The following is a 27,949-nucleotide window of genomic DNA, read 5'->3' on the forward strand; positions in this document are numbered from 1 at the left end:
GATTGATATATATAAACTCACTAAGCTGTAAAAACGAAATTATGAGCTGCAAAAATGTAACAGTAATCCTCTCATTATTAAATTGATTAATAGTTTTCAATTAGTTATAATTTGATTAGATACTTCAACGTTCCATACTTTTAGCAATATAATATGTATATTAGATAGTAAACTGCATTTCTCTTTTAAACCACTTTAACATTAAACAGTTAATAATATTAGTTGATTTTGAGGAAATAGATACCTCGCAATTGTCTCATTTTGTAGGAGTCGGTGATGTCTGAGAGAATATTTTCCAAGCTATCAAGGGTAGGGGTAGCTGATCTAGCCCTCTCCCTGAAGCGCACGGTGAAGAATGCCCTGTCGCAACCGTAACAATTTTTAGCCATTATACAATAGGTTCCTTGATCGTCCATCGTGGCCCTTTTGAACGTAAATCGAACGTAATCATCAGAGGTTTCTTTCAAACTTCTATAACTGTTGGTGATGTCTTTGAGACCTTTCATCCACGTAACTACATGCAATAAAATGATAAAATATCAGATCGGCGGTACATTATACCTTGATTAGTTTTACCTCTTGGTTTTGGGTCTCCCGTAACTCGAAACGAAACTACGATATCTTCCCCCGAAGCGACCGTCAAATATTTATCGGGCCTTGATAGAAACATGGCAGGTTTTCCATTTCTGATCGAACCCGGATGTACCACATGAACGTAGGCAGAGATATCGTCCTTGCCATATGCGTTGAATATTCTGCAAGTGTACTTTCCTACATCTGTTTCTAGGGCATTAGAAAATGTGAGAGTGTGAACTCCTGATTCGGCAAAAGTTCTGTGTCTGGCTGAAGTTTTCGGTAACATTCGACTTCCCTTATACCAGAGGACATCCTTAGGGGTTCCTTTTACTGCAACTTGTAGAGCTAAAGTTCCACCGGCGGGAACAATGCTATCTGTCATGGCCGTATTGAAATGCGGTTTCTTCGTGTCTCTATAGCGTTGCGGAACTTCTAGGTGTTGCATCTTCTTACTGAAATAATCTTCTCTGCCGCTGAATTCCAGTTCGTAAGATATTTGCTCATTCCAGTAGGAGTTTTCGGCGTTACACGAGTATAAATCGTTATCGTCTTGCTCTGGGTGCCTAATAGTCAACCTACAGATCCCGTCTGCTAAATATTGCTGTTTATATTTCTCGTTATCTTTTATTTCTTTGCCCCCTTTGAACCATGTTATTTTCGGAGCCGGTCTTCCTCTAAGTTTGCATTCAAGAATGAGCTCATCTTGGGAAATTTTATATTGATACTTGATGGGTCGTGTGAATGTTAATACAGAGGAAGATTCGGCGGTATCATAAACTGTAACGTTTGACTTAGTAACGGAAAATCCGTGATAGTTTTTAGCCGTACAGGAAAATTCTCCTGTGTCTGCAGTTGTAGCATTAAGGATTTCTAGCGAGGCGATTCCATCATCATATTCTATGTTGTAATTGCTGTTGTTAGAAACGGTTTCACCATTTTTGCACCATTCTAATTCAAACGGCTCAGATGAAAGGACACTACATGTTAATTTGATCCTAGTTCCCGATGCAACATTTCTGTTATTCAAAGGACTAACAAATATTGGTTTTTGAGCGTGAAGTTTTGGACCATGTTGCACATCCTCAATCAAAACTACATTGCTTTTATACATATCGACAGGTCTTTCTTCCTTTTGGGCATGACTCCCATCTTCATCGGCAGTTTTGTGCATTTGAATTTCGGTGTCAGCCTCTGTTGATGTTTCTTCTTTTGGAATCTGATAAGTGTCATCAGGTGCAGTCTCTTTAACTTCGGATTGCCTCAAATTGGTTAAAACATTATCAATTGAACTGACCAGTTTTGCTTGAAGTTCAGTAACGTTTTTAAATAGGTTTATATTTAATAATGCGTTATTTAAATTTTGGATAACTGAACTCATTTCCTCGAAAGGAGATAGCAATTCTTGTGTTTTGACCTGATATGAATTCATAGTACTGACGATGGAGTTAGTACAACTCGTAGAAGAGATCACGTCCTCTACTGCAAATTTAATATTGTCAACTAATTTCTTTATTTTCGTTATATCTTCTCTTTTCAGTACGTTTATATTTTGCATATGGTCAGTGACTGTTTTGATTCCAATTTGGAGCTGTCCAACAGGTTCTTCTAAACTTTTTATTAACAAATCAAGTTCAAACTGGGGAGATTTAAGTTTGCGAATTGTGTTACAAAACGCTTCTGTTTCAGACTGCCACATTTCTAAACATTGTTTGAGCGGAAGTAATTTTTCGCTGTCTTCATCTTTTGTAGGTTTCTTCGTTGGTTCATCCTGTATCCGTTTTATTGCATTGGATAGAACTTTCTGAGCTTTGACTAGCGAATCGAAAACCGTTAGTTTAGACAAAATTGTACTAGTGTCTTGAAGACAACTCTGTAAATTTTGGAGGAATTTCATATTAGAACGACTTACTTTGTCGGCTTTAAATGATTTAATTTCGGAATTAGCTACTTGCACACTTTCTGTGAGTTTTGTAATATTTTCAATTATTTCTCCAATAAGGGGTTTATTCTTAGATATTGCTGCGTGTAACTCATTTTCCGATCCTGCAATTTCTTTCAAAATTCTCACTACATCATTCAAAGGTTCCCTTAGATGTTTTTGTAAAACGGTTACTTTGGTCAAATTTACGGATGTTTTGAAACCATTCAGTTCTATCTCCAGTTTGGAAATCATACTTATTAACCTTCGAACAGTTTCTTTGCTTGCTTCTTCTTCCTTCGACATTTCTTTTGTCATTAATATTTCTCTTTCGATATTGGAAATCACGGTGTCAAGTGAATGTAGTGGAACTTCGATGAAACTAATAGCATTTACATCGGGCAGTGCTTCTATTAATTTTGTAATGGAACTTCTTATATTTTCAAACTTTTCATCCTTCCATAACTTAGGAGAATGAGTCTTATCGAAGCTTTTAATAAATTCGTTTAATTCATCTACATTTTGTGCTAGATTGTGTATTTTTGTGATAGTTTTTGTAACAGTTTCTTTGCTTATATTTAGCAAGTTCAAACTATTTTCGTTAATCCGTTTTAAATCTAATGTTTCTAGCTCTGTTAGAGGTTCGATAAGTTCTTTAAATTTAAAAGAAGGCGTTGAAGAAAGTGTTTTCTTAACACTTTTATTTTTGTTTATTAAAATTTCCAGTGATTGCGACAAGGCGGATGATATTTCTAAAATTCGTTCTGAATTTCCAATTACTGTAGATACTGAAGCTGCAAGATCAGTAATAGGTTTCTTCATTTCTTTAAAATTCCTCAAGACCGTGATAACAGACGCTGAATTTTCCAAATGAACTTTTAAACGCCCAAAGTTCTTCTGAATACTATGTTGAAGATCCACTGTCGCACTGCCAGGCTCAATGAGTTTCTGAATAGATTCAAATGCGCTGCTCAATTCTTTTAAATCGTTATTGAACTTATTAACATTCGATTTGTTTTCTGTAGTATCAATAACTCGTGAATCAAGTGCTTGAACTTTTTTTAGAGAATTCAGAAATTCTTCAAGGGGATCTTTTAAACAAACAAATAATTTTGTTAAACTTAAGTGTTTTAGACAATTATTTACATCATTCGTTAGCTGAGAAATAAGCTTCTTAGTTGCATTGTCTTGTGTTTCTTCTTTCTCAGTCGGCTTTTTAATAGTTTCATTAATGGTTGCTATTGCTGAATGAAGAGATTCCAGGAACATTTTAATACACATTAATTCTTGTTTTTGAATAACTGAACTTAACAATTTAATTGACTCTTCAACAAGATCAAGTTTACATTTGATATCAACTCTTATTTTCTCCGAAAGTTTAGATTTAGTAATAACGTTGTTGGAAAATTCAAAAAAGAGCTCCAGTTTGTTAAGTTCGGATGTAATGGTCGAAAAATTTACCTTATCTTCTTTATTCCACTTGAAATCTTTAATTCCCAATTTTGTAATTGTAGATTCAGCATCCGCAAGGACTTTTAATGTTTGCTTAAGAATTTTAAATGCATTAACAATAATACTATTTGACTTATCGTGTTCGGTTAATGTCTTGCTGAAGGTTGAGGATTTCGCTTTTAGATTTTTCACTGCATTTTGTAATTGTTTCAACGAATCCAATTTCCACATATCTTCCTCGACTTTTTTCAAGTCATCACGAGTTATCTTTACAGATTGCCCCAATGAGGTTGTACATTTATCAAGAGGTGCTATCTCTTTGACTTCAGAGATTTTACTAAACTGTTCTGTCACATTACCTACCTCGTCCAAAACCTCGTAAATCTTTAATAGAAGTTTATCAGAAGCATCTTCGGGTTTAATCTTTTTACTTGATAATTTGAATGTTTCGCTGACATTATCAATGTCTTTGCATAACTTTGAGAATTTCTTCTCATCAGAGCAAATATTCGAAGAAGCTGTTATCTCAATCCCTTTTAGAGCACTTTGATAGCTTTCTAATCCTTTTTGAAGTTTGTCAAGCGGATAAACCACTTTCATTTTAGTCATACATTCTTCTAAGGCTTTTGTCGAGTCACATAAACTTAGAAGATGTTCTGCAAGTTTCTTTCTTCTTATTTCCTGATTTTCTGTTTCATCTTTTTCGTCAGGTTTTCGAATAAATTCTTTAATTGTCGGAATAGCAGATCTGAGACAATCCAGAAGTTTTTCAATACAGGCTAATTCTGGTTTTTGAACAACCGAACTCAACAATTTAATGGACTCTTCGACAAGATCGAGTTTACTTTCGATATCAACTCTTATTTTCTCCGAAAGATTAGATTTAGTAATAACGTTGTTGGCAAATTCAAAAAAGAGCTCCAGTTTATTAATTTCGGATGTAATGGTCGAAAAATTTTCCTTATCTTCCTTATTCCACTTGAAATCTTTAATCCCCAATTTTGTAATTGTAGATTCAGCATCCGCAAGGACTTTTAATGTTTGCTTAAGACTTTTAAATGCATTGACAATAATATTCTTTGACTTATCGTGTTCGCTTAATGTCTTGGTGAAAGTTGACGATTTTGTGTTAAGATCTTTCACAGCATTTTGTAATTGTTTCAAGGAATCCAATTTCCACTTATCTTCTTCGACATTTTTCAAGTCATCACGAGTTTCCTTTACGGATTGCCCCAATGAGGTTGTACATTTATCAAGAGGTGCTATCTCTTTGACTTCAGAGATTTTACTAAACTGTTCTGTCACATTACCTACCTCGTCCAAAACCTCGTAAATCTTTAATAGAAGTTTATCAGAAGCATCTTCGGGTTTAATCTTTTTACTTGATAATTTGAATGTTTCGCTGACATTATCAATGTCTTTGCATAACTTTGAGAATTTCTTCTCATCAGAGCAAATATTCGAAGAAGCTGTTATCTCAATCCCTTTTAGAGCACTTTGATAGCTTTCTAATCCTTTTTGAAGTTTGTCAAGCGGATAAACCACTTTCATTTTAGTCATACATTCTTCTAAGGCTTTTGTCGAGTCACATAAACTTAGAAGATGTTCTGCAAGTTTCTTTCTTCTTATTTCCTGATTTTCTGTTTCATCTTTTTCGTCAGGTTTTCGAATAAATTCTTTAATTGTCGGAATAGCAGATCTGAGACAATCCAGAAGTTTTTCAATACAGGCTAATTCTGGTTTTTGAACAACTGAACTCAACAATTTAATGGACTCTTCGACAAGATCGAGTTTACATTCGATATCAACTCTTATTTTCTCTGAAAGTTTAGATTTAGTAATAACGTTGTTGGCAAATTCAAAAAAGAGCTCCAGTTTGTTAATTTCGGTTGTAATGGTCGAAAAATTTTCCTTATCTTCCTTATTCCACTTGAAATCTTTAATCCCCAATTTTGTAATTGTAGATTCAGCATCCGCAAGGACTTTTAATGTTTGCTTAAGACTTTTAAATGCATTGACAATAATATTCTTTGACTTATCGTGTTCGCTTAATGTCTTGGTGAAAGTTGACGATTTTGTGTTAAGATCTTTCACAGCATTTTGTAATTGTTTCAAGGAATCCAATTTCCACTTATCTTCTTCGACATTTTTCAAGTCATCACGAGTTTCCTTTACGGATTGCCCCAATGAACTTGTAAATTTATCAAGAGGTGCTATCTCTTTGACTTCAGAGATTTTACTAAACTGTTCTGTCACATTACCTACCTCGTCCAAAACCTCGTAAATCTTTAATAGAAGTTTATCAGAAGCATCTTCGGGTTTAATCTTTTTACTTGATAATTTGAATGTTTCGCTGACATTATCAATGTCTTTGCATAACTTTGAGAATTTCTTTTCATCATCATAAATATCTAATGCAAATATTACTTCAATTTCTTTTATGATATTTTGATAATTTTCTAAACCCTTTTGAAGCTTATTAAGAGAATATTTTCTATTACACATAATTATATTCTTTTCTAAAACGTTTGCTGATTCACATAAACTTAGAAGATGACTTTTAAGTTCTTTTCTTCTCGTTTCTTGATGTTCAGCTTTTTCAAAAATATTAATGACGTTGGTAAGGGAATTCTTTAAGTCATTCAGTGGTTGGCAGAGAGACTTGAGCTCTTTAATTTCACTTAATGTCGTTACATTCTCAGTGTTGTTCCTCAATTCAACTAACGCTTCGTTGATTTCCTTATAATTACATTTTTCTGAGATTCTAGTACGCGTTAATTCCGTTACCACTCTTAATGATTTGGCTAGGGCACATACGGTTGAGTGACCGTTTGCTAATTTTGTTTCAGAAACTTCACAAAAGTTGCCCTCCCTGATAACGTTTACCACACCCATCAACTCTGCTTCTAAGTAAGTTAAAGGAGTTTTCAATAAATCTAGTGATACAATTTCCGGTAAACGTTCCTGAAGCTTCCATAGATCTTTTTTCACAGCAACAACATCTTCACAGAATGATAACAGAGTCTCCATTAATTTACTGATCTCCAAATCACGTTGACGTCCCTCCACCTTTTTCTTCGTACTCTTTATGCTATCAATAACCTCGGAAGAAGCAAAACTCAACGATTTTAGTGGAATACATAGACTCTTAAGGGATGAACACGCCGAAGAAATCTTTACCATGGAATCAGTAGCATTCACTAGCGCCGATAATCCAACCCTTAAGCGTTCAACTCCGGATATACGAGCACCTTCCAAAAGTTGCCCTAATTCCGAGAACGATTTACTTAAGTCATGCAAATTATATAGCAATTCATGAACACTTAAAGATTGCTCCTTGAATACACCGAGTACAATCCGTTTTACCGCCATATCTTCTCTCAATAAAGAATCTATTTCAAATAATGATGATAAAAGTGGTTCACAAAAACGACCGCCTACGTCAGCGTCTCCTTCACGCTCTTCGGAAATATTCTTCTTCAGCCGAAGCACTGCGCCACTAAAACGTTTCAAAGCATTCTCAACTTCCTTCGTGGATTCTATCTCATCGACTGGCCCGGCTAATAGATTCTCCTCAATAATTGCAAGCGAAGCTATCATAGCCTTCAAAGGCTGTTCCAGGAATATAGCGGATCTGCATTCTGGCGCTGCTACCAACACTTTCTCAATTGCACCCTTCAACGCCGACAAAGCAGTTTGCGCTTTCGCTTTTTCTACATCGGAAACAGTAGCTGTTTGCGCTGCCTCGGTGAAGCTCGTCAAGACTGTATTCAGCTCTTCCAATTGGGGTTTGATTTTTACAATCTTCTCTTTCTCAGCCTTGGATACCTTCGTAGATTCGTCGATCTTTTCTACTTCTGCCAGCGCAGTTTCCAGTTCAGCCAGAGGCGCCTCCAGGGCTTTAAAGTCGATTTGGCCTTGTTCGGGAGCCTTCATTGTGACTTCGCTAACCACACCTTTAAGGGATTCCACATTCGTTTTCAGACTGATTAGAGGTTGTTTGAGTCCTTTGGCGGTATCAGTTACCTCCTTTGGTTTCTTTTCTTCGACCGGTTTCTCTTTCATGCTTTCCTCGAGAATTGTCAATGAAGCCTGCAGAGACTTGAGAGGTTGTTCTAGGAATTTAGCGGATTTTAATTCCGGCGCTATTACCGACACTTTCTCAATTGCACCCTTCAACGCCGACAAAGCAGTTTGCGCTTTCGCTTTTTCTACATCGGAAACAGTAGCTGTTTGCGCTGCCTCGGTGAAGCTTGTCAAGACTGTATTTAGCTCTTCCAATTGGGGTTTGATTTTTACAATCTTCTCTTTCTCAGCCTTGGATACCTTCGTAGATTCGTCGATCTTTTCTACTTCTTCTAGCGCAGTTTCCAGTTCAACCAGAGGCGCCTGCAGGGCTTTAAAGTCGATTTGGCCTTGTTCGGGAGCCTTCATTGTGATTTCGCTAACCACACCTTTCAAGGATTCCACATTCGTTTTCAGACTGATTAGAGGTTGTTTGAGTCCTTTGGCGGTATCAGTTTCCTCTTTTGGTTTCTTGTCTTCGACCGGTTTCTCTTTCATGCTTTCCTCGAGAATTGTCAATGAAGCCTGCAGAGACTTGAGAGGTTGTTCTAGGAATTTAGCGGATTTTAATTCCGGCGCTATAACCGACACTTTCTCAATTGCACCTTTCAACGCCGACAAAGCAGTTTGCGCTTTCGCTTTTTCTACATCGGAAACAGTAGCTGTTTGCGCTGCCTCGGTGAAGCTCGTCAAGACTGTGTTCAGCTCTTCCAATTGGGGTTTGATTTTTACAATCTTCTCTTTCTCAGCCTTGGATACTTTCGTAGATTCGTCGATCTTTTCTACTTCTGCCAGCGCAGTTTCCAGTTCAACCAGAGGCGCCTCCAGGGCTTTAAAGTCGATTTGGCCTTGTTCGGGAGCCTTCATTGTGACTTCGCTAACCACACCTTTAAGGGATTCCACATTCGTTTTCAGACTGATTAGCGGTTGTTTGAGTCCTTTAGCGGTATCAGTTCCCTCATTTGGTTTCATGTCTTCAACCGGTTTCTCTTTCATGCTTTCCTCGAGAATTGTCAATGAAGCCTGCAGAGACTTGAGAGGTTGTTCTAGGAATTTAGCGGATTTTAATTCCGGCGCTATTACAGACACTTTCTCAATTGCACCCTTCAACGCCGACAAAGCAGTTTGCGCTTTTGCTTTTTCTACATCGGAAACAGTAGCGGTTTGCGCTGCCTCGGTGAAGCTCGTCAAGACTGTATTCAGCTCTTCCAATTGGGGTTTGATTTTTACAATCTTCTCTTTATCAGCCTCGGATACCTTCGTAGATTCGTCGATCTTTTCTACCTGTGCCAGCGCAGTTTCCAGTTCACCCAGAGGCGCCTCCAGGGCTTTAAAGTCGATTTGGCCTTGTTCGGGAGCCTTCAATGTGACTTCGCTAACTACACCTTTAAGGGATTCCACTTTCATTTGTAGGCTAATCAGCGGTTGTTTGAGTCCTGTAGAGGTATCGACTGTCTCTTTTTGTTTCTTGCCTTCGGCCGGTTTTTCATTCATGCTTTCCTCGAGAATTGCCAATGAAATTTGCAGCGACTTAAGAGGCTGTTGTAGTGTTTTAGCGGATTCTGTTGCTGCCGCAATTATAGAAAGCTTCGTGATTGCACTTTTTAGTGCGGTCACAGCCGTTGTTATTTCAACGCATTCAATTTCTGACACGTTTGCTGTTTGCAGTAATTTAGAGGTTGACGTTAATTTTGTAATTAGTTTTTGCAGTTGTGAGTTGATGTTTAAAATTGTGCTTTTTACGTCTTTTTTTGTGGCGGTTGGTGCTTGGTTTGTATTTTTGATGGGATTGAGGCTTTCGTTAAGCTCTTTTAATGATGTTTCCAGGTTTTCTACATCTGAGAATGAAATTAGGGCTGGCATGTGTTCTTCACTTGTAGACGGCCGTTCTACTGCCTCTTGTTGTAACTCTAAGTCCTGCTTACCTGGTCCAAGTAATATTTCTTCTTCGTGTTGTTGAATGAATTGCTGGGTGTTTTGACACAATTCTTGTATTTTTAGTTGAATTTCGTCAATCATACTCAGTAATATATCCATGGTCTGCTTTAGATTGTTTGATTCTTGGTTTTGTGGTAATGAGTCTTTTAATTGTTTCGTTTCATTGGTTATATTACATAGGACTCGTTGCACTTTTTGTTTTTGCTTCAGAAGTAGTGTTGGGTGGTGAATGAGAGTGTAAATGTCATTTACCGCCTTAACTAATCTGAGTACAAGTGATTTAATGGAATCCGCTTCTGTCTGATTTTCTTGATCTAAGTTAAGATTTTCAATTTGAGCAAGCTTTTCAGTAATCACGTTTTGTATTTGAATTATCTTATCTTCTTCAATTTCTGTTTCTTCTATAACAGGTTTCACGAGTTCTTTGGTTATGGTGTTGATATTTACCTTAGTGAGGCTCTTTAATACTTTGTTTTCTTCTTGGAATTTTAATATTTCGTTTTTAATAGTTTCTAGTTCTTGGCTAATTGGTATATTTGTAGGTGATGCAGTAATAGTTTGAATAATATCATTCAACACTTCTTCGAGTTCTACTTCTAGTAATGTCTTAAGCAGCGGTTTGGAAGTATCAGCAATATCCGTAATGAGGGACGTTAATTTAGTTAGTTCATTGCTTAAATTTTTCAAAAATGTTTCGTCGGTATTGTATGAGCCTTCAGTTTGTTCTAATTTATTAAGCAATTCTTTAAATGGACTTTCTAAACGGGATAGTGCTCTCGTTATGGTTGGCACTTGGTCTACTGTCAGCTGATGAGCTTTAGTACGTTCTTCTATTGCACTAATTAATTGTATTAATGTATCCTTTGTGACAGAAACGTTTCCTGGCTTTGCAGTAAGCGGCAGTTCTGGTTTAAGGCATTTAACAAAATCGAGAATCAGTTGCAATATGTTGGCATAAGCGGTTTGATCCGTAAGGTCGTCTGCTAAAGCTTTTTTAATTCGCTGAAGGTGTCTAGCTATTTCATCAGTCTCTTGAATAGATTCAGTTGGCACAACTTCTTTAAATAATTCAAAAATTTTGCGTAACTCTTGGGTATTTAAATCAGATTTTCCCAATATTGAGCTTGTAGACAAACGTACTGTCCTTAATACATTTTCAAATGGTACCAAGTAGTTGGTCTCTTTCGTATCTGAAATAAGTATTTCTGTCTCCATATTGATTTCACTGAGAAGTCGAAGTATCTCCTGTTTTTCACTTCGATCGTCTTTCATTGTGATTATCACTTTTAGAATTTGTTCCAGGGGTTCAACTACCTTTTGAAGTACAGATTCATTTTCACTTTCAGTATCTTTTTCTAACACAGCCTGGCCACAAACAGATAAAATAGTGTATTGCAAACTATCTAAAGGTTCTGCAAAGTCTTCTAAGCATATACTTGATGAATCGATTGTTTCTCCAATCTGAGTCAAACTTTCGAAGGCTTTACCTATTCTTTCTAAAATTAATTGTTCGTCTGTTGCTAACTTGGCATCACAAAATTCAGTCAGTTTCTCTTGAAGCAAAAGAAGTGGTTTCTGAAATCCAGATAAGATGTTTAGTTCGTCCTTTTCATGCTTAACTGTGAGTATGAATCTTAATAATTTTTTCAACGGTAAACGAATACATCGTAGCTCACTCACGGTCTCAATTAATTCTGGTTTTTCTAAAACTACATGAGAAAGGTCTACCGCCGTATGAAGATCTTCGATCGCTTGATAAAGGCCAGATTCCTCTAATTCTTCCTCTTTTTCTGCTTCGTTTACGAACTCCATTTCTGTAACAGTTTGTTTCAGTTCCTGCAAATATTGATCGCATTCGTTTTCGTTAACTTCCGTTTTAGTAAGTTGTCCTTCTAGGTTGTCAATTATGTTGATAATTTCATTAACTTTTCGTATTGTTCCATCAGAAATAGTTTCCGTTAAATCAGAAGCCGTGGATAGTATAGCTTGCAGTGGTTTGTGCAATTCTGTAAGTACCAACAGTCTTTTGTTTTGAACATTTTCGATTCTTATTAAGCTTAAAGGTTTCATTAAACGTTCTATGGATGATGAGAGCCTATGAAATAGCTCTTCTCTGCGAGAGGTTTCTTTTTCTTGTATTTTTTCCAGTTTCTCAGCAAAAATTATAAGATCCTGTAGAGGTTCTCGCATGTCTTTAAGAAGCGATTCTTCATTTATACTTTCAAATATGGTTTTTAGTGTTTTTGAATATAAATTGATTTTTTCTGTATTACTTTTTACTTTTTGCGATTCGGCATATAATTTTAATATGATGTCGGATATAGATTCGATTAGAGTTTCGTTCTCGTCTGTTAATTCTGTTAACTTTTCGGTTAAAGTGTTGGCAACAAAAATGAATACGTTCAGAGGCCGATTCAAATCAGTCACTATTGCTTTGGTTGCCTTTTCTTCTCCCTCGTTTAATTTTATGTCACTCTTTACATTTTGTAAATTACTTTTGAATTGTTTAATGCGGCATTGTTTAGTTTGAATTTCGTCCTCCAACTTTTTCAGGAGGTTTTCTACGTGAAGTACGACAGTCTCCAAGTTTTTGACGAGATCACGCGATACTTCTTCGACATCCGCTACCTTTATGTCAACTAGTTGATTCCTCAGCGTATCTATGAATTCTTTATTCTCGATTTCTGTTACATTTTTCTTCCAGATTGTAGATAGATACTTGACTATAAGAAATGCAATGTTGTTTCCGCTGTGAATAACCGGGACAGTCTGACCATTAACAATAGAGTCTGATTTCAAAGAATCTCTTAAAATTTCCGATGATCTGACCAACTCGTCTACTTCATTGGAACACTTCTTTCGAATATTTAGAGGTACTTTTTCTGATAGCACCTGGATGACGTTTTCTATATTGAACCTGAAGTCTTTTAAGATTTTTAGGGCAAGCTCTTTGTCATATTGCGGTATATTCTCTATCAAATTGATTGCGTTTTTGGTTGTCTTCTCCAATTGTTCCAACAACGGCCTCACTTCAGATTCTTCGCTTACTCCAATAATCGTCAATCTGATTGATTCTGCCGTTACTTTAACTGTATCAATTTGAGGTTGGTCGCCTTGGGATTGTTGCAAGAACTGGCATAATTCTAGTATTGCCCTTTCGCAAACTGCTACAGCTTCCTTTTCTTCTTCGGTTAGTGTTTTCGTTAACACTTGATTCGTAGCGTCCTCAAGTAGATGCATGGAGTTTTCTATTTCCGTTAAAGATACTCTTTGATTTTCAGATAAGTTTTGTGTATTGATTTCCAAAATGTTTGCCTCCAATGTACGAAGAGAATGTAACAAAGATATATCAGCATCTTCTGCTTCTCGTTTTATCGTTTCAACTTTTCTCTTTGCTACCTCCTCCTCTTCCTTAAAAGTCTCGCCAATGTCCCTTGGTATGATCTCTTCTACTTTTTCTGGCAATGTTCTCTCATCATGTTCCTTCTTCATTAGTCCTACTGTTTTCTCTAAAATATCGTATAATTTGGTCAAAGATTCCACAACATTTGTCAATGAGGTGACCTGAATAGAACTCAACTTTGTGTTTAATCTGTGCAAAGTCATGTCAATTTTTTGAAGATAATCATCCACATTGTCTGATCGGTGTTCGACTGCTTCGTTGATATCGGAGAATATTGTTTCAAGCGAATATATAAACTCCTTATCTTCAGTAGAAATTGTTGTTAAATTAATATCAGCAATTACCGAATATAAAAGCGAAATGATTTTAGCGACTTCTTGAAGATTGGCTTTGGTTTGCTTCTCTTTCGCAAATTTCTGTAGTTTTGGAGTAGAGCGGAGAAGGCGTTCAAGTTCGCCGTTTAGATTTTCTGGGATGCTTATGGTTTCGGTTTTTGGCATTTCAACCTCAGTAGGAACTGTTGCAGCGACAGTTTCTTCTTCAAAGTGGCAAATACTTTGCAAGGATTTATATAAGACTTGTAAAGTATTTACAACTTCTGTTACTTTGACATCTGATACTTTAGGCTTAAGTTCTTCAATGTCGTCTAATGTTTTTCTAAAGTCTAATAAATTCAGTTTTTCTCCTGTTTGCATCGAATCAATGATAACGTTGGTTTGTTGTAGACGTCTTTCAAGCTCATCTATTACATTGCGTTCGTCATCTGATATAATCTTTTTATCAATATCTGGCAGGGTAGCAAATACATTTGATAGTGCCTTAAATATTTCCTTCAAATCAGATTTCTGGCATTCACTAGTGATATAACGTTGTAGTTTAGGAAGTAACCTCATTAATACCTCAATTTGTTCGCTTAACTCAACAGGAACTTCTCTCTGTACAACTTCAGTGGCTGGTACTTCTACAGGAATGATCTCTGTTGAAGTAAACGCGTCGCATATAATTTCGAGACATTGGTAAGTGTGAGTTACAGCAATTATGACTTCAGATACTTTTGTGTCTCTATTATGGTCTTGTATTTCGTTTAGACGATGAAGTGTCTCTTTTAAGGAGTCTTTTTCGAGTTCATTTAAACTTTCAATTTTTTGCAAATTTTTGTTGGTTTCAGTCAAGATTCCTTCTAGTTCTTTAACAACGGATATTTCAGCATCTGATATAGTGTTAAGGTCTATGTCTACAACTGTAGAAAACAATGTAGAAATATGTTTTACTATTTCACTCAAATGAGCCTTCTGCTTTTCGTTTAGATCGCGTTGCAATTTTGGTAAACAGCGTAGCAGTATTTCTACTTGCTCGCTTAATTGAACGGGAATTATTATTTCAGTTTTTGTTTCCACTTCTTGCTCTGCAAATTCTATTGGTTTTGGACTTTCTTTATCAGTTTCAGTCTCACAAATATCCAACAACATATTATAAATCCTCTTAAACAATTGAATCATTTCGTTTATTCTGATTTCGTTAAACATTTGCTGATGTTTTTCAAATTCATTAACTTCTAATTTTATTTCTTCCTTTTTTAGTTCTTCAACATTTTCACATTTCTGTATTATATTATTGACCACTTCAACTCTTTGTTGAAATTCGTGTATTACCGCCACTTCTTCTTCATTTAGCTCTCTCAAATCAATATCAGCTACAATAGAAAAAAGTGAACCCAAAATATGAAGGCCCTCACTTATGGAAGCTTTTTGACGTTTATTGACCACAATGTTGTGAAGTTTTGGCAACCGTCTCATTAAAATTTCTATTTGCTCAATTAATGCTGTAGGAATTTCCTTCAGCTTTTCTTCTACTACTTCTATATCTTTTTGTTCAACGTCTTCCTGCAATTTTTCTGCTTCCATCTCTAGCGCCGAACTGCTTACGGTATGCAATAGTTGTATTAGAACTTCCAGTTGATTAAAAATGTCGTTTAATTTAGAGGTTGGTAGGGAACTCTTCAGGTTCTCTATTGTTTGCTTAAATTTATTTAAATCCAACATCTGTACATCTTCAGCAGTCTTTAATGAATTAATGACATTATTAAGTTCTTCTAAATTTGATTCTATTACTTGAAGTATATCCCTTTCTTGCGGCGAAAGTGTCTTTAGATCAATATCCACCACACAAGAAAATAAGGAAGACACTTGCCTTACCGTATTGCTTAAAATTGACCTTTGTGTCTGATTAATGTTAATTTGTTGTAGTTTTGGCAAAGACCGAAGCAACAATTCGATTTTTTCACTCAAGTTTGTTGGTATCTCTTGCGACTCTATTAACGTTTCTGTTGTGGTTTCTTCTTGAGCAACTTCAGAATATACTTCCTCTGATTTGAGAGTAGCTAATGGTTGATATATTTTTATCAGCAATTCAATAATGCTGCTAATAATAGAAGAGTCTTTAACTGATACTTTTATCAACTCCAATTTGTTTATAAATTCTTCAAACAATGCCATATCCATAGAATTTATGTCGGTTAAAAAACTTAAAGCGTTCTTTGTATCAAACACAATTTTTACGCTTTCGTTGATGGCTCTTGTTTCAGTTTCATTTAACGATCTTATATCAACGTCTACAACCATAGAGAACAGGTTAGAGACATTTTTGATCATGTCTGCAACTAATATCTTTTGTTTTTCGTTAACACAAAGTCTGTACAATTTAGGCAGTGTCATTAATAAGGACTCAGTTTGTTCACTTAATTGTTGCGGAATTTCTTTCACTTCCACTTTAACGGAAGGTACTTCCGTTTCCTCTAATACTAATTCGGCTGTTTTGGGCGCATCGTCGGCAACTTCCTTCTGGAGTTCATTAAGACGTTGACAAATATTTCGTACTAAAAGGACAAAATTCGATGTTGCAGTAAATTGAGGTTTTCCAATTACATTTTCTATTTTCTCTAAAACGGCATCGATATGAGTTTTATTTATGTTCTGTAGGTTTTGTAGTGACTCCATATTTTCATTTATGTCGCTGAAGTTATTTTCAATGCTATGTATTAAATTTCTTTCGTCGATCGATAACTTTTTTTGATCAATATTTGCTATATCTGAAAATAGCAGTGACAGTAATTTTATAGTATCACTCAAAGCAATTTTCTGGTTTTCCGTCTTTACTAATGAGTGTAAACGAGAAACCGACATTAAAAGTTTTTCTACCAATTCGATTAAACGTGATGGAATTTCTTTTGTTTCAATTTCTTCTTTTACTTCTACTGTTTCGACGGTTTCTTGCAACATTACGCTGGTTTTCTCAAATATTCCTTCAAAATTCTTGATAATGTTGATTAACGTATTTCCTGCGTTAATAAGTTCTAAATTCTGAACACGTTTGCCTACTTCTTGTAATTTTTCTTCGCATTCTTTGAAATAGGAGGAGTTTACGTCTTCAGTACGAGTTATAGAACTTATTTTTTCAGTAATTATATGTAACTGTTCTTCGTACTGATTTATAACGTCTAATTCGAAATCTGTGAGCATTGATAAGTCTAAATCCACTATCTGAGAGAATAAAAGTGAAGCTCTTTTTGAAATTTCAGCTAATAATAAATTTTGATCCTTGTCGAGGGATAATTTATTAAGTTTTGACAAAGACCTTAAGAATAGTTCAACTTCTTCTGTCAGTCTGGCAGGAATTTCTTTTATTTTGACAGATTTACTTTCTTTTCCTGCCACATCTCTGGCTATCTTTTGATTTTCGTCTTGTTTGGTTTCGATAATTTCACATACCTGTGATTTTAGTACACTTGTACTATCTATTTTTACTTCACTTGATACAATGTTAACATATTGGGCTTCTCTCTTTTCAACAAATATTGCCGTTTGTAAATTAGCTGTACTAACGTCTGTTATCTGAACTTCTGCTGTTACAGGTTCTAACTTTTTAGTTTCTTCTATGGTTAATTTTTGAACATCCAGTAGTCCTTCATTTGTAGGTTTCCTTTCTTTAGATTCATCTTCAATTTCAGATGTTTGTGATTTACTAAAATCGTCTACTCTTAATTCGCTAGATACAATACTGATATATTTTGCCTCTCCTTTTTCAACAACTGTTGCCTTTTGTAAATCAGATGTACTAACATCAGTTATCTGCACTTCTTGTATTGAAGGTTCTGACTGTTCACTTTCTATTTTGGTTAATTTTTGGAATTCGACAGCTTTAATATCTTCGGCAGTCTCTTCTTTAGGTTCGTCATAATCTGTGATTTCTGTAATTTCACACGTTTGTAGTGATCTATTGATATTATCCACTTTTACATCGCTTGAAACAATATTAATGTATTGTGCTTCCTCTTTTTCAACCACTATTGGTGTTTGTGTGCTTGTACTAACGTCGACTATCTGTATTTCTTTTGCTAATGGTCCTGATTGTTCAGTTTTAATTATTGTATGGACTTCAGCTGCTTCTTTTTCTGTTTGTACTTCTGCTTCTCGAGTGTCTTGTTTAAATGTTTCTTCAAATTCTCTCACAATTTCTTGACTTTGCACTTGTCTCTTTTCAACAACAGTTTCTGTAGTAGATACTTGAACCCTAAAGATCCCCGGTGTCTCTTCTTTATGAATTTCAACTTCCTTGTTCACTTCCATCGTCTCAATTATTTCCTCATTTTGTATACATTCTTCTGTCTTTTGCCCTTTCGGCATTTTACTATCTTTCCTCGGCGAATCCGACTCTTCAACGGTTTCTTGTTGACTTTCGGTTGCTTCACCTATTACATCTAATAGGCGATGAATTTCTAAAAATTCATTAACAATTTCCTTTATTTTATTTTCTCCTAACGAATTTTTAATAATTTCAAAGCTCTGCAATGTTTCTTTAAAGTGTAGCAGACGTAAACTTTCAGAGTTATTAACCATACTGATTGCTTCGAGTGTTTGTTCTATTGCTCTTTCCAATTCTGTTACTACAGCGCTTTCTACCTTTGTGATTTTATTTATGTCCACGTCAACTATTAGCGGATAAATAATGGATATGTGTTTGGAAATTTCTGACAGTGCTGCTGATTTTGCTTTGCTCGTCACAAACATTTGTAGTCTAGGAATACTTCGTAGTAACGATTCAACATTTTCACTCAGATGTACGGGAATTTCTTTTGCCAATTCAGACTGTGACACAATTCCAGCTTCTGTGGATTTTAAGGATTCCTCTACTGCTTCCGTTGCTGTAGGAGTTTCTACTTGCTCTTGCTGTATTTGCTGTTCTATAATAGTCTTTTCTATAGCAGATCCGTCGATCAACTTAATAAGACTTTGGAACAAGCATGAAACCTTTTCCAAATGCGATTTCCCATAGCATAATGTTTCCAGTTGTTTTAAAATTAATATATTGTTTTGGCATATCAACAATGATGGTTCGCTCAACGACTTTTGCAAATTACCCAAACCTTGCTGCAGCAAATTTACTATCTTAATTTCGTCTTCTGATAAGTTTTGAAAGTTTTCTTTAAAGTACTGGACGTTTCCTTCCACAACGCTTAGAACGTCTTTTACTTCTGCCTTGAGTTGGTCGTCACCATACTTGAGGACCTTTCTAATTTCTTCCATTGGCTCAACGATGTTCGCTTCGAAAACTATTGTCCTTACTTTAAACGATTGTAGAAGCTCGATCTGTTTTGTTATGTTCGGAACTTCATGTAATGTGAGCTTCAAAGGTGGAGATATAGAAGACAGATTTAGATTATTTTCAACAGCTGCGTTTAAAGGTCGTAATTTGGAAACTGTTTTAGAAATAGTTTCCAAATCTGCAGTAGAAGATTCGTCAGTTTCTTCTTCTATTTTCGATAAGCATTCCAATATAGCTTCGTTTAAATTTTTGAAAATAAGTCTTATTTCTTCAACAATATGAACATCTGTTGTCGTTAGATCAACTAGTATAAGATTCTGTATTGCAGTCTGCAACTGATGTAGCGATGTTTGAAACGTTTTGTTCAAATTTTTGTTCATATCTGGGAAATCAATTTTGTCAATATTTTCGCATAACAATTGTATTGTGTCGGCCACCGAAAGTAGTATGATAGTTTTCTCGCTTTCTGCATCTGCAATACTGTTTGCTGCGTGAGTTAGATTGTTTATAAAGTTGGTAATCGGTTCAAATTGTAACGGAACTTTCTGAGAACATTCCAGAAGTTTGTTTCGCAGTTCTTCACATGAAACGGTATCGTCTTCCAGATACAGCTTAAAACACAGTAACAAATCGACGAATTTATCGATAACGTATTCGTTTCCTATTAGCTTCCTTTCTAAATCCGGAAGTTGTTTTAACTCATTCAACAAAATTGAAAGTAAGTTTTTACACGCAGTGTTAAGTTGACGTTTCGAAGACGATTCAACATACGTCGTTTCACAAAACGTTTGCAAACTGTTAATAAACATTAGAACGTGTTTTTCTAATGACACTATTTCACTCTTCTTAGTGTAAATTCCTTCGAATCCTTTAATTAATTCGTCTAAAGTAACGTAAAATGCATTTTGCTTGTTCATGTTTGTTATGCAAATTCTTAGTTCGTTCAATATTCCTTTTATTTCGTGAATCAGAATTTCATTACCTGGTTGGTTAATTTGTTGAACAGCTAAAGCTAATTTTCCCATCATGAATATAAATCGGTTTATATTGACCGCCTCGTTAATGTGATGAACAATAGCGGAATCTAAATTGTTTACAACGTGTATCAGTGTTTTCACTTTCGCTTGTAGTTCGACATTTCGGAGAACCTCGTTTAAATTTTGTAAAGCGTTGAGCATTATAAATTTGAAATCATCTTCGGTGGATTTCTGCTGAGTTTCTTCCAAAATTTTTATTAATTTGTCGCCTATGTATTTCAGAGATAACGTAATATGTTTTAACGATGGATTTTTAACCGCGGTTACGCATCGTAGAAAAGACATTACTTGTATTGCAACACTGTTAGGGGATGATTTTATAATATCACTTGAAATAAAAGCTTTTAATGTGTTTAGAGGACTTATTATAGTTTTTAGTTCTGAAATGTTTTTGATGTCATAGTTGTGACGCTCCAAGTTGACGATTTCTATAGCGTTGTCCACGACCTCTTGAAGATCTGGACGTTGAAGGGAATTATGTTTAATTTCCCGTAAAATTTCGGCCACAGTATTGAAAATACTGTCCCGTTCTTCGTTCAGTTTTCTTACGTTTGCTATTTCCATATTTAGTTTTTGTAACGAAGCAGATAAATTACGTATTTCGAGTATGTTTTCGACTGTTATAATCGGCTCTTCGGTTTGTTGGAATAAACTGGTATCCTTTAATTTTTCGACGCACTGGATCACCTCAGTTGCTTCCTGGAATAATTCGGGACTGATTCTTCCGACAGTTTCATCGAAACTGTCTTGATTTAACACAACTAAACTTTTCTCTAGTTCAATAACTGGTTGAACCAACGCTTTAGCGTATTGAATATTTTCAATTGTTTCTGTTTTCGAAATCATTTCGATGATTGGAAGTTTTTGTATTTTTTCTATCCGTTGATTGATGTCATGCAAAGAGGTTCGTCTGACGGCGCGGTACTGATCTTCTTCTGCGGTAGATTCTCCAGGAGCTTGGGTCTCCTCCTGTGTCTCCACAATTTGACTAAGTCCACTAGCAACGTTGAATGAAACGTCTAATTGACAAATATTGTCTTTAATTTTCTTTATACGTTTGTTTAGTGTTGAAAATATTTTATTTTCGTCGCGATTTTCTGGCATTTCTGTTGGTATGTTTTCTTCAATAATGCTCAGAGCTGCCACGATGTCGTCGAACACTTCCGATCCGGAATCCCGAGTTATATCTGTTATTGTGTTGTTAAGAATGTCGAGAGAGTGAGACAGGTTTTCCAAAGTCTTTACTGTGTTCTCAGTTTTTAAACCGCTTGTCTTTTCAATTAGAGAAGCAAAATCTTTTTGTAAACTGGCCAATTGTCGTAACCCTTCCAATACCACTGTGCTGTTTACTGTGCATTCTGCATTTTCTATGTTTACAAGAAGATCACTCACAGAATGACTGACGTTTTGCGTTACTATTTGGGCTACATGGTCGAAAACGTCTTGAACAACTTTTTCGGATAAATTTTCCGATTCGTCTTCCACATCAATTGACTGAACGGATTGTTGCATTGTACATATTGATGTAATTATTTCTTCTGATGCTCTTGATAATGATTCGAGAAGAGCCCTGGAGACGCTTGAAAACTGCAATTCTTCTTTAGAAGAACCCTTTATAGTGTTTATAGTTTTAGAAATCTCTTCCAAAGGTCCACTTATTTGCTCTAATAATGCTGAACAGTGTTCTTGGGTAACTGACGTCCTTATGCCAGAATATCTTGCTTCCCAATTTTTCACTACTTGAACTTCACGTTCCAGTAACTCAATAGGTTCCGCTAATTGAGTCAGTACGAATTCTTTTAAAATTGGTTTCTGTTCTGCTTGTTCAGCTGCAGCTAATTCCTCTTCCACAGTCTTTATGCTATTGTAGAGTTTGTAAGCTTGTTGATAAGTTTTGTCTAGTACATCAACAGTCGATTTGGTTTCGGATAAAGAAATGGGTGCCTCTTCTTCTAAAGCTTCGCTGCCTTTTCTCTCTGCAGAAATATCCTCGTCCAGGGTTTTGGGTGCTTTGTCCTTCATTGCGGACCTTGATTTTCCGACACTGTTTCTCATTTCCTGCAGGGTAGTTATAACCTCTTCGATCAATTTAAACGAGGAGGCCCTTTCGGCAACGTTCTTACTGTCGCTTAGTACTTGTTTCTTTTCTAACAGCGACATGCGCTCTATCAAGTGCAATGCATTTTGGATAGGTTCACCTGCCATATCCAAAACGTTGTAACAAGTTCTATGTATTAAGGTATGCTCTTTGCCCTTTATCTCCATACACTTTTCGATTATTGCCAAACTCTTTTGAAGTTCGAATATTGGAGGCGCCACAAGCTCTACCATTGACAGTTGATCTCTCTGGTTGCCTTCTTGGTATAATGTGGACGAGCATGTTTTGATATCGAGAACGGCTTGGAGGATATTCTTTAATAGCTCTGAGCTCCTATTGGCCGCTGCTGATGAGGATTTTAAGGCAGACTGTACAAATAACTTTTCTTCAGCTTCGTATAATTTTTGTTCTATTTCGTTCAACTTCTCTTGCAGTCGATTCGCTAATTCCACCTCTTTCTCGCGTAGATGCTGTTTATCTTCTACAGTTGTAGTTTGAGGAACTTTCAAACCATCTTCTTCTTCTCCTAAAATATCTCTAGGAAGTTGGATTTCTACCCTTTCTTCTATTCTTCTTAAACTACTGGCTGATGAATCAGAACTTTGTGAAGATTGTCTTCCGAATCTTCTTTTCCTTCGTGGCCTGTTCACGTCTTCGTCTAACTTGTTAACTCTCAAATCAGAACCGATTTCGTGTGCTGTCTGTGGCGATATCGGCTCCCGTTCTTTTTCTCCTTGAAAACTGGTAGTTTCTGTAATCGCGGCAACTTGGAAAGCTTTTTCGTGTTCGCTAATAAGATCAGAACTTCGCGCGCTTTCAAAGTCCCCGTAAGATTCGCTGTCTAGGTCAGCAGCCCCCGCTAAACTACCCTCCGCTTGTTCTGTGTTTTCAGTATTTTCTGATAGACTGTAATATGTGCTTCTAGTAGAGTCAGACTTCTTTCTGGGAGGTCTTCTGGGCGTTTCTCCGGGTGTGTGTCGCCTGAATTCAATTTCTAATTTCTCCGAGGTCATTTTACTCTCTTCAGGAGAAAATACGTGACCATTATCGTCTGTAACCGAAAATATTTCATCCACGTCCGCTTCTGTTCTCAAATCTTCATCGAGAGTAGCAAAATGTTCTTCTTCCACGTCTATTATAACCGCTTCTACCAATAGATTTCCGGAATGTGAAGACTCTTTGACAAATCTCATCGGTGGAAGTTCAATGATGCTATGTTCTGTAATGGCATAGAGAAAAGCTTCGAGTGAAGTTGTCATTCTTGTTAAATCAACAAGATAAAACTGAAATTATTGGATTAACAAGATGACAACTCCTTCCTGACTTACCTGTTACGTGTTCAGAAAGTTGCTCTGCATACATTTCCACAATCTGCAGTGCTTCCTCTTGTGTGAGATCAGGAGTTTCGTATAATGAAACTGAGACTTCTTTTCCATCGAACGAGAAGGAGACTTCTCTGTCGTCAATTGTCAGCGACATGTCGCCTTGGGGCGTGTCATAAAGTTGTGAAGTTCTTTCTTCATGAATCGTCGAAAGTGATGGTTCTCGAACCAATTCCGGTCTTTGATCTTTTAAAGCAGTCTGGTCTTCGAATCCAAGTAAAGAAGCCGAACTGGCCACGGTGCCCATACAGTTTCTTGCTTCGCATGTGTATGTACCAAGGCAGCATGTTCCATCCTGTAACAAATATTAAAGATAGGAGACGAAAAATTAGAAGAGGTGGGTGATTGTAGGTATCTAAGAAGTCAGATAAGTCAGGAGTAGTAGGGACGTGCATTAATCGATTTTAAAATGTTAAATATGCATTGAATGTGAAAAATGTCACGAGTGCGACAGTCCAATCAACACGTAGCATGTTTTCAGGACTTGTCTTTGATTAATCCCAAAAACGTATATTCATTGGGCCAGCGAGTATACATAATAGAAATGATTTATTTACTTCTCCTGATGTAATTCTATGAATATCTCCAGGTTTAAGTTCCTTCCCATCTTTATACCATTTCAAAACTGGTTGTGGTACACCAATAACTTTACATTCTAGATTCACGGCTCCTTCTTCTGACAATACTGCTCGGAGGCATTCCAAAAACTTTGGTTTTCTGAAGTGTTTCGGTATTAACAATTTCAAGAAGCAAGACGTTACGGAATGGCCGAAATCGTTTACTGCAACGCATTTCCATTCTGCCTGATCCATGAACTCCAATCGCAGTACGTCCAAATGGCAAACTCCCGACGATTCTCGCGTTACAATGTAACGATCTGGTTCACTATCCACAAGTTGGTCGTCTCTATACCAAGACAACGAGGCCAATGGTTCTCTGCTCACTTGAAAGACAAAATAATATTAGTAGCTACTACTAATATCAAGAACATACAATATTGGCTACCTTCTATTGTGAACCTAAAACCATCGTTAATTTTGGCTTCGCAGCTTTTAAGTCCTCGCAAAAATTTTGGGGCTTGACTTCTTGTAAGCAGTTGTAATCTTTCGTCTTCATTTAGTTGATTTTCAATATCTTCGACAGTTAGCTCAGCTGTGCTTCTTGCTTCGCCCATACAATTTCTTGCTATGCAGCAATAAGCTCCCAATGAGTTCGTTCCTGTAAGTTGGTAAACGTCACCGGGTTTAAGCTCTTGGCCATCCTTAAACCATCGCAATTGGGGCGTAGGAGAACCAACGACTTTACACTCAAAAGACACCAATCCCTCTTCTGTTAAAACAGCTTTCAAACTATCCATAAATCGCGGTTTTCGAAAATGTTTTGGAACTGCATCGAAAAGGAGTGATTCATTAGAAATGTTACATTTATTAATTGGTATTAATATAGGGATAAGTCTTACTGTTCATTTTAACTTCACATGTGGAAATGGAAACAGCACCATCTTCACTTGTTGCTACACACTTCCATTCGCCTTGATCGCAGGCTTCGGATGACTTAACTTCGATCGCGTATCCCCCAAGTCCATCGGACATCAAGTGGTATTTAGTTCTAGTAAATTCATCTTCGTCATCAATGCGACCTTCAGAATTGTACCAGGACACGTTCTTAGGCCAAGGTGGGGCCTTAACTATAGTACAAAGGTTTTTATTTTGGGATCAACAGAAAATATTGTGGTACTTACGTTGACAGGATAAAATAAACGAGTCCCCTATATGAACTGAATCTCCTTGTAGATTTCGAGTAAATATTGGAGGAATTCCACTGGAAGTTTGACTAGTAACAAGAGAAAATTAATCATCCTAAAAGGAAAAATTTTCAATATTTTACCTTTCAGCTGGTTTGAGTGAACCTTCCCTGCTTCCTCTTCCAACTACATGCACTTTTGAACAGGAATATGCTTTTCCCATACAGTTAACCGCTTCACATGTGTACGTTCCCAGAGATGTCGGGTCATCTGGGTTAGCTGTCAGTGCGAAGACGTCTCCTGCTTTAATTTCCTTTCCGTCTTTAAACCAACGAAGTAATGGTGTGGGGACTCCAATAACTTTACACTCCAGAGATACAATGCCATGTTCGGTTAATATTGCTCGTAATTCTTCCAGGAATACGGGTGCTTTATAGGCTTTTGGTACTACAAACAAATAATATGAAATTCGTAGCAAAATTCAGAAGATTCTTGATTGATAACTTCTTAGTAGATATGTTTCTATGAAATATTAATCAGAAATGAATTTTCAGAATAATATTTCATATTAAACTAACTCACTTCTAAAAAGATGTCTAAATTGTATGTGTAGATATGTTTCTATTTCATTCTTTTCAGAATATTGTATTACTTTAATAATTGCAAACAAAACAATAAATTTCCTCAAATTTATTACATGGAAGTTATTTCTTTTTTTTTTATTCTTACTGAGGACGTTAAGGTGACATGAGCTCGATGATTGCCCAAACATATTGGACGCGATGCAGTTCCATTCGCCAGCATCTTGGGCTGTCACCGGAGCCACGTCTACGCAGTGGAATCCTCCTTCGTTTACGAATTGCAATCTATCTCCTTCAACTAGAAGGAGGTCGTTGTGAAACCAGTCGATCTAAAAACAACAAACGATATCGAAATTCCTGAACGTTCATAAACCCTACTAATTAAATTAAATTGGTAAACAAAACGTTGGCTAGAAGTGAAAACACCGAGATAACTCATGATTCCACAAAGATTAAATAAAAAATCTAGCACTTATTGCAACACCTAAGATGTTATCCTAAGTCAGGACTTGATATTCCTAAACATAAGTCCTGTCTACTTTCTGTATATCTATCTCTAGTTTGATGTGGCTCAGTCAGTCTTGTACCTACAGTTGATCAGGGACCATTTTAATGAAAAAAATTTTTACATTCTATAGACATGGTTTTATTTCTGACCCTTTACCTGCAGTTTCGTAATATTATTTTCAAACTAAATGAAATCTTAATTTTAAGTTTTTAGCAGGACTAAAACTTATGTGTTGTGGATCAGACATTCATCGAGTTGTTTTGCAAAACATTTACATCTGTAGTTTGCTTCTATAAGCATTCTGTCTGTTTGAAAATTTGTTTGGTTGTTTATTTTTATTCCTAATTGACAAAATTGATGTAATCCTTCGCCAACACGTGTTAGATGGCCTCTATTCAGAAATGAACAAGGAAGTCTGCAGTGTACAGAAAACTCCACAGACATTTATTGCACGTCTCCAGTATTTAAACGCGACACAACAGTTGTATTCGGATTATTTTGTCCTCCGTAATTTTTTATGCTCAAAATAAACCCGCTGCAGACATCGAAAGGGATCAGCCAGGCTGTGCTTCTATTATTCTCCAATTAAAACGGTCACATTCGCTAATGTACGTGTTTGAGGTGGTCGAATTACGTCAGTCTGATTTATTTGCGAAATATAAATTGAAACGGTCGCTTACTTAGTCGAATCGAGTCTACTGTGTCTTGTTCGTTAGTCATTTTGGCACCTATTTCGAATATTTAAATGAGTACATCCATAAGAATACATTTAGAAACATAATGACATTGTCAATGATTCTTTGAAAAACGACTATGTGACAGAACAAAATACATGTCATTTTAAGTGACGAACAACAGGATACACTATTGAAGTAATTCATGAGCTTTTTGTATAATTTAATTTATAACAAATAAAAATGTGTAAAAGAGCAAATGGAAAAATAGAGAACAGGTAAATAAAAAGGTTTATCTCCATATATCTTTTAGTTAGTAATAAGCAAATTGCATTTCACAAGACCAAGACCAAGACCAAACGAATAAGACCAAGACCAAAACCAAGACCCAGTATGTGAGATCAAGAGAGCATGAGCTTCTTAAAATAATTTTTATTGTGTGGCAATTTCAAATTAGTGGTCTTGGTTTTACAGTCTTGATCTTGGTCTTACGAAAATGAAAAGACCAATGCCAACACCACGACTGTCCTTACACGAGCAAGACCAAGATTCAAACCAAGACCAAATATGTGAGATCAAGACAGCATTAGCTTCATAAAATATTTTTTATTGTGTGACAATTTCAAATTAGTGATGAGTTAAGTTGGTCTTGGTTTTACAGTCTGGATCTTGGTCTTACGAAAATGAAAAGACCAATGCCAACACCACGACTGTCTTTACACGAGCAAGACCAAGATTCAAACCAAGACCAAATATGTGAGATCAAGACAGCATTAGCTTTATAAAATAATTTTTATTGTGTGACAATTTCAAATTATTGATGAGTAAAGTTGGTCTTGGTCTTACAGTCTTGATCTTGGTTTTGCGAAAATGAAAAGACCAATGCCAATATGAAGACGGTCTTTACAGTAGCAAAACTAAGACCAAGACCTATACTGAACAAACAAGACCAAGACTACTAGATTTTAACAC

General features: G+C 36.1%; 1 protein-coding gene across 1 annotated transcript in view; it reads right to left on the bottom strand.

Annotated features, from left to right (window-relative positions):
* Window positions 1-27,949, bottom strand: part of LOC108741471 — a 100,129-nt gene that overhangs the window by 55,200 nt on the left and 16,980 nt on the right. The window contains exons 4-12 of the mRNA XM_025977290.1: window positions 25,944-26,124; window positions 25,358-25,661; window positions 25,212-25,303; window positions 24,930-25,157; window positions 24,476-24,856; window positions 24,028-24,413; window positions 23,417-23,765; window positions 577-23,307; window positions 245-514 (exon numbers count right to left, since the gene is read on the bottom strand). Coding sequence (XP_025833075.1) covers window positions 245-514; window positions 577-23,307; window positions 23,417-23,765; window positions 24,028-24,413; window positions 24,476-24,856; window positions 24,930-25,157; window positions 25,212-25,303; window positions 25,358-25,661; window positions 25,944-26,124 — 24,922 coding nt within the window. The remainder of the gene's footprint in view (window positions 1-244; window positions 515-576; window positions 23,308-23,416; window positions 23,766-24,027; window positions 24,414-24,475; window positions 24,857-24,929; window positions 25,158-25,211; window positions 25,304-25,357; window positions 25,662-25,943; window positions 26,125-27,949) is intronic.

This window comes from Agrilus planipennis, unplaced genomic scaffold, assembly GCF_000699045.2.
Source record: "Agrilus planipennis isolate EAB-ADULT unplaced genomic scaffold, Apla_2.0 scaffold24, whole genome shotgun sequence".
Lineage (NCBI taxonomy): Eukaryota > Metazoa > Arthropoda > Insecta > Coleoptera > Buprestidae > Agrilus > Agrilus planipennis.